Raw genomic sequence first — 7,228 nt, forward strand, 5'->3', positions numbered from 1 at the left:
TTGTAAATGCTCAGTCGGTAATTACTCGGTGGATAAGTAAACTCGATCGATGAAGTTCGAGTGTTTCTAACTTGCAATACACGGTGCATAACAACGTAAAGAACAACCTATAAAAAGTAGTTTTGCGATATTTTGTATTTTGTACGGATTGAATAGATAAATACTGCAAGATGTTATTGAAAAAATGTGTATTTAACAAATAAGTATAATTATATGAAGTAATATTTGATCAAAGTGAATATAAGTGATTAAACCTTTATTTTTTCATAATATTGTTTTTTTTCTATAACAGAAATCAGTTTAAAATGTACTTTAATGTGGATCTCGATTTTTACGTATTTTTCTTAGGTAATAATTTTTCAATGTATGGTGTGTGTTTATGGTATCAGAACAGGGTATTTCATCATCTAAATTTGTATCCATTTCTGATAAAATATCTGTTTTTGCAATGTTACTAACTAATTGGCTTGTATTATTGATGTCATAAAATCTTTCGTACTGTGCTACAAAGCTAAATTCCTTTAACCTGTCTGAAATTGATAATTGAAGAGCATTTGTAGCTACTTCGTATGCTCTTCGCAGAGACTGTTTATATTCAGTTCCATTGAATTTTGTCTGCAATAAAAACCATTGTTATTTATAGTATAATTAACTTGAATAAAAGTATATTACCCTTTTGACAACTCGACTATATTTATTTGCGACAAATGATTTAAGATTTAGTTTATTGACCCAGGCATTCTCAAGTTTTTCTTCATTGAAAAATGTGACATTGTATCTGATCTACAAATTATAATCATTTTATTACTGTATGTAAAATAGTGAAGTCATATAATGAATAAAATGTAGATTTACAGGCTTAAGTGAATTTTTGGGCAATTCATAGTATGTGAAAGTCTCAGGACAATCGTTAACTATACCAGGCCACCATGGGAAACCACTTATATGTGCCCAAACAATGCTACCTGCATTGTAAGTATTTTCAATTAAGTCTTCTTTAATAGCATTTGTAGTAAGCTGTTCTGGTATATCACATGATGCCATTAATTTATCTGAAATCAAACAATAATGTTAAGCACATATGTACATCGTAAAAAGCCTAAAACATTTCAAGAATATTTACAGACCAAAATTCATTTCACAATACCATTTTTTTGGTACATCTAGTGGATCATGATATTCCTCGACATATCTCCATTTCTTACACTTTTTTCTGCAGCATTGAATCCAGAGACCAACATCCCTTCTTTTCTGTAGCCAATATAATATGTCTTTCCAATTAAGATTTCTATCACACTGAGACAATACTTCAACATTTTGATTGAATACTGATGAACCAAAAGCAAAGTACAACACGTTTTAAATTTGCATAAATTTTACTCATTATAAATCTCTATCACTTTATAAAATGGTATTATTTATATCATACAATCTTATTACAATCTTTTCCTTAATCATAACATACTTATATTAACTAAATTAACAGCTAACATACACTGTTATACGCGTAAATGTGTTAATTTCTCTTTGGTGTCGGTATTTTTAGTTTTCAATGTGTGCGTGTGCATCTTATCATTCTTTGTACACCTACCTACGGAAAATACTTGTGCTACATAGTTTCTGTTGTTCGACACGTTTGTAGACCTATTTTCCACGACGTTTTTATCGTTCTCTTTGTCGTTCGATTCCACTTTAATCTTGTCTAATTTAGTGCGTAATTTACGTATTTGCTTTTGCGAGGAATCGAATCTATTGCATTTAGCTGTGTGCTGTTTATAAAATAACGTGTCATTTGATATGTTAGATTCTATGTGTATGCCGCTGTCCACGACGCTATGAGCATCCAATTCATCTTCGGTGTACTGTAACTTTTTGGGCCTTAAGTCTCCCTTCTTGGACTGTTTCTTACATTTTATTGGCGCGTTTGGCGTTACCGCATTTTTCCTTTCCATCGGCGGCGTATAATACGAATCAGACGAGTTTTCGTCAAATGGTTTACGGGACAAGTTGAACTGTTAAAAACGCGATATAAATATAATTTTCATTTATTTAAAAAAGAATGATTAAAAATTAAAATCCATTATGATACCTGTGATAACAAATTTGTCGACGAATTGGGATACTCTACTTGCCCGAAGTCCCATTTTTTAAACAGTAACGTAGGAGATGGTTGATTCAGGTCCGAGTGTTCAAACAGAAAATTTTTACTCTGCATATTGTTTCGAGTGTTTTTTTGTGTGAAATTGAAGTTTGAATGAATACTTTTTATAGAAGAAAAAACAGAAACACAATTCTCAACTATGTTCGGAAAAATAACACTGTGCCACGAAAAAGTGTAACGGTTTGTTCTTTTTAAAATAAAAACAACGCAATTTATCAGAAAAAAAGGCAAGCCGGCGGAATAACGAAAAATTACGCGTGAATAAGAAACCCGCTGCGTTTGTAATGGGGTTCACACGGCGTTTTGCACGGTATTTGTTGCAAAGCAACGCGAACCAATTAAAATCTAAATTTTCTAACAAACGACGAATGTATAAAGTGTGTCGTTTAAAAATACGTTTAAAATTTGTTTACTTTGAGTAACGTTGAATGGTTTTGATTGGTTAATATATATTTAAATTAATTGTATCATCGTTGAATGTAACATAAGATTAAAAAGAGAAGTTATTTTAATCTACTTGAAATTTTACAATTACCGCCAATGCTGTGATTGGCCAACCGGAATTTCGTCGCGCGCAGTTTTATTCTAATTCGCTGTGTGCGTCGTTCGCGATTCAAAATCTGTCAGTTATGTTCGTTATGGATTTGTTGAACTTCGTTTGTCTGTGCTAAGGATTTAAAAAATATTAGTGCATTTTTGTATGTATAAAAAGTATATCACAATTATCACGTAGTTATGTTTGCATTTTTTGAACTAAATATATCATTGATGTGTGTCAGTTGATGCAACTACGTCATTTTTATTATGGTAAATGAGTAATATTTTTAATCATTAAATGGTTCATTGTATATTTCGTAATATAAACTAAGGACATTAATATAATTAGAATAAAATTAATTCACACACGTGCTTTTCCAACTAGTAGTAACGTATGAAATGTCTTAATACAATGTGTTTCAATTGTTAATAATTTTGCTGAACATTTTCTTTATGCGTAATACAAATTTGCAAATTGATAACGATAGTTTGTATCATTTCTGTTATTCAAAGCGTATAGAAATGTGTAAAAATGACAGAACAACTTTGAGTATTTACATGTATATATAGATATACGTGTATGTATGACAGTCAGTAAACGTTATATTTATCGTAGCATTTTTGGAGGCTTCGAATAATCAAATTACGCGAATTTTCGCTACTTTTACATGGTTTTTCGTCTGTTTAATATTCGAGAAATTACTTTTACTCGATCAAATTCTGTTTCGGGACCGAAACTTGCCGAAGTTGCGTTCGGTTCATTCGGGTACCCACATAGAAAATGGAGTTTGAGCAAAGCAAGCAAAGCAGCTATTCGCCATCGTTGATGGGCGCACAACGACAGTTCAGAGCTGGGTGCATCATTTATCTCGTGACGAACGTGAATTTTTATGCTTAATGAGAGCAAAAAGTACGTTGAAGTGAAACCAGAGCCGTACACGAAACGTTTTAAGGTAAGTTTGTTCGCCTGGCAGGGCATTTAAGTGGAGAAATACGGGAGAAAAACTCAGGGCATTGGCGACCATCCGTTTACAGAACGCATAAACCATAATCTACGCATGCGCAATCGCGGGAACAATAAATTTACCCAGAGAACGGAGTATTCGTGATCGTAAAGAGTTCGCGGGACAAATGATTGGTTTAGCCGCTAAAAACGTATTACCTTCAAAATTGTGAACGTAATGCGAACAGAATTTTATGTAACAAATACTTGAACGATAATATAATCTTTTTTTAGTGTATAATAAAAGGGGATTACTTTAAATTATTATTGAATGTCTTTTCTTTTATGTTTTTGATAACATTTATACGGTGTCGCTTCGAAATTTTGCTCTCGAACTTTTCGTTTTTTATGTAGGATTTACTAAAGGGATATTATTTGAATATTGTGTGATAATTTTGCAATTTAGTTTGAATGTTATTCACGTTCTTATCTTAGTTTTATTATGATGAATTAAATTATATAAATATTAATGAAACTAATATTTTTAGTAGTGAAGGAAATAAAATATTTAATTTTTCAAACTTTTCTTCAGATTCCACAAGATGTCATCTGCACAAGTTGATCGTTCCACCAAAGTGGGAAATATTACTAAAAAGGAGAATGAAAAATCCAGAAAAACTTTTAATTCCTCCCATAAAAAGCACAAGCATGAGGACAGCCGTCATTTCAAATTTGGAAGAAAGCGTCTACAAAGCTTTACCAGCAATGGTAAATTTTTTCCACCATATAAACGTAGAAAGAAGGAAGGTGTGATTATTCCACCTACTAAGTTTCTACTTGGTGGCAACATATGTGATCCCTTAAATTTAAACAGTATGCAAGATGAGGAAATAAATAGAGCTATGAATGCTGTTACACCTAAGTCTAGCCCTTTACCAACACCCAAGCACAAAAAGGAGGTTATTGAAGTTATAATACCACCAAATATCTGTGATCCTTTGAATCTAAGCAATTGCAATGACAATGACAATGATGAGTATGAGAAACAACTTATATCTCCAACAAAAAAGGGTTCTAAAAGGAGAAATAGAAAGAAAAAACGGGCATCTTCTGGTTCTGGGAACGATGCAAGTGATTTAATTGAAATTAAAACTAAGGATTGTGATACTACTGATATCGCAGAACCCATAGAACAAAGTGCTCCAGAAAATGTTGAAACAGAACAACAACCAGCACCATCAAACTCACCAGCGGACAATCAGCCTAAAGAGTCAAAACCAGAAAGTCCCCAGAAAGACAAAAATAAATTACGATTAAAGGGATTAGAAGAACCTAAAGATAAAAGGTTAAGAAAGGTAGATGTTAAGGATAAAATTGTTAGCCCTGTGATTCCTCAGCCTGGAGCATGGAAGCCGAGACCACAACATCGCCCGAGTCAGGACAAGAAAAAGAACCAAAAAATGCCAAACTTTCGAGAGAAAGACTCACGTTACCAATATGGCAACTACAACAGGTACTATGGGTACCGTAATTCTCTTCACGAAATGGACACAAGACTGACAGTATTTGCACAACGCAAACATTTATTCTTTGGGAAAGATGTATTAGACATTGGTTGCAACATTGGCCACATTACCCTTTCCGTAGCAAGAGATTTTTCTGCCCGCAGTGTAACTGGTATTGACATTGATAGAACACTCATCAATATAGCTCGAAAAAATATCAAACACTATGTCAATTGTGTACAGTCTCCTGCTGGTAATGAAGACAGCCATCATCAGGATGTAAACTTCTTCCCAATGTCTATGCCAATCAATTATGGCCCAGTTGATATTCCAGGTTTCACAAAGAATAAGAACCACAAAGGTTTCCCCTACAATGTCACTTTTGTGCAGGTAATGTAAATTATATAGATCATATAAAATTTTTAATTTTCAAGAGATGTAATTGTATTTATTTTTAGGGTAATTACGTACTCGAAGATGACTCGCTACTATGCACGGAACAACCACAATTCGACACCATCCTCTGTCTATCAATAACCAAGTGGATACACTTGAATTTTGGCGATGCCGGATTGAAACAGGCCTTCAAACGCATGTATGCTCAATTGCGCCCTGGTGGGGTTTTAGTATTAGAACCTCAAGGCTGGAGTAGTTATACCAAGAAAAAAAATCTTACAGTAAATACCTTATTTAATTCACTTTCTAAAATATATTTATTTAGTACTGTCCTAAATTCGAGTTCCGACCACACAGCTTCACTCAGTATCTCCTATCTCCTGAAGTCGGTTTTTCCAAGTGCGAAGTGTTGTCTATTCCTCCTCATCCATCAAAAGGATTTCAACGACCAATTCACTTATTTACCAAAGCTGGTCCCATTCAAGAATCTCCTGATAATTCCATAGTAAACGCTTTAAAAAGGCAAGAACGAATAGACGAAGAGAAGAGAAAAATGGAACAGAAAGAATATGAACAGAAATTGTTCAAGAAAGGAGAGACTAAAGAGGGAAACCTGTCAGAGATCAGTCAGCAAAGCAACGAGTCCATGAGTCAGTATGATCAATTGGAAAATGTCTATGCTCCAAGTGCAACTCCATGTTACGATACGCCAGGCCACAACAGCGACAATCAGCCTCCAGATGCTTCGAAAATGTGCTATATAGACGTCAGCATGGAAAATGATAAAGTAGAAGCGGAGAGTCAAGGAGAATCTAATTCGACTGAGAATCAAACGTCTCGGAAACGGAATATGGAGGTAGATGATCGGACAATAGTGACAAAGAGACCCAAACCAGAGATTGAAGCCTTCAAATCCATCACGAATGAAGGTAAAAGGAAAACAGAAGCTAAGGAACAACAAACATCACAGGAATCTGTAAATGAGAGTGGAAATAAAACAGAAGTAGAACTGAGGAAGAACAATGAATCGAATACTCAATCAGTAACAGAAAAAAATCATGCAAGCTGCCGTTCAAAGCAGAAGAATGATACAGATGAAAAAGTTTCGAGTTTTACAGAAAACAAAGAAGATTCAAGGAGCGAAGAATGGAAAGAAAAGGGAAAGGGATCGAGGAGTCGATGTGAAGAAAAACAAACCGAGAGGCAACGCTGCCAACTGACCTCGGATAACACGTAAATAAGTAGTTTCGATGCCCTCTGCGTAGAAAACGAACGGTGCTATACTACACACAGACACACTTGGGCTGCTTGGTTATCCATTTACTTGGCCGACGTTTCCTGTTTTCTCATCGTCCTTCCATCCACCACTTTTATTCTTCGTAAATATCCCAATAGGGCACCGAGCTCAAGTATTTTGAATCCGTGGCGTGATACGATTTAAAGGATAGGTAGAACAACATGTTTCATTTCTAAACTCTTGACACGTAGTCTTACTCATTTCTCTCTGTTTCATTTTCCCCATTGTTACATTTTCCATTATTTTCTGCTTCTGTTTCTTTGTTTTTATTTTTAACTATGCCGAGTAAACGGATGGAGTTCTCTTTTTGTAGGATACCTGGTGAGAGTTTCAGTGTAATTGTAATTTGTATCGGCGCGCGTCTGAATCATCGATCTCGAATTCACGAG

The 7,228-nt window shown here is 34.5% G+C and overlaps 3 protein-coding genes across 3 annotated transcripts; 1 reads left to right on the forward strand and 2 right to left on the reverse strand.

Moving 5' to 3' along the window:
* Positions 1–230: 230 nt before the first annotated feature.
* On the reverse strand, positions 231–1,081 carry LOC108575248 (zinc finger CW-type PWWP domain protein 1-like). The gene is given in 4 exon segments (XM_017937991.1): positions 231–615; positions 673–783; positions 856–1,054; positions 1,056–1,081. Coding segments are annotated over 4 exon segments (639 nt in total). The 3' UTR covers positions 231–312.
* A 38-nt stretch (positions 1,082–1,119) lies between these two features.
* On the reverse strand, positions 1,120–2,215 carry LOC108575247. The gene is made up of 3 exons (XM_017937990.1): positions 2,090–2,215; positions 1,592–2,012; positions 1,120–1,328 (listed from the first exon to the last, which is right to left on the reverse strand). Exons 1-3 carry the CDS (start codon positions 2,213–2,215, stop codon positions 1,120–1,122), a joined length of 756 nt encoding a protein of 251 aa, XP_017793479.1.
* A 1,275-nt stretch (positions 2,216–3,490) lies between these two features.
* LOC108575178 (probable RNA methyltransferase bin3) lies at positions 3,491–6,902 on the forward strand. The gene is made up of 4 exons (XM_017937906.1): positions 3,491–3,651; positions 4,234–5,536; positions 5,605–5,823; positions 5,868–6,902. The coding sequence occupies exons 2-4, from the start codon at positions 4,244–4,246 to the stop codon at positions 6,777–6,779; spliced, it is 2,424 nt and encodes an 807-aa protein (XP_017793395.1). The 5' UTR covers positions 3,491–3,651; positions 4,234–4,243; the 3' UTR covers positions 6,780–6,902.
* Positions 6,903–7,228: the final 326 nt, after the last annotated feature.

The sequence above is a fragment of the Habropoda laboriosa genome, unplaced genomic scaffold, assembly GCF_001263275.1.
Source record: "Habropoda laboriosa isolate 0110345459 unplaced genomic scaffold, ASM126327v1 scaffold207, whole genome shotgun sequence".
Classification (NCBI taxonomy): Eukaryota; Metazoa; Arthropoda; class Insecta; order Hymenoptera; family Apidae; genus Habropoda; species Habropoda laboriosa.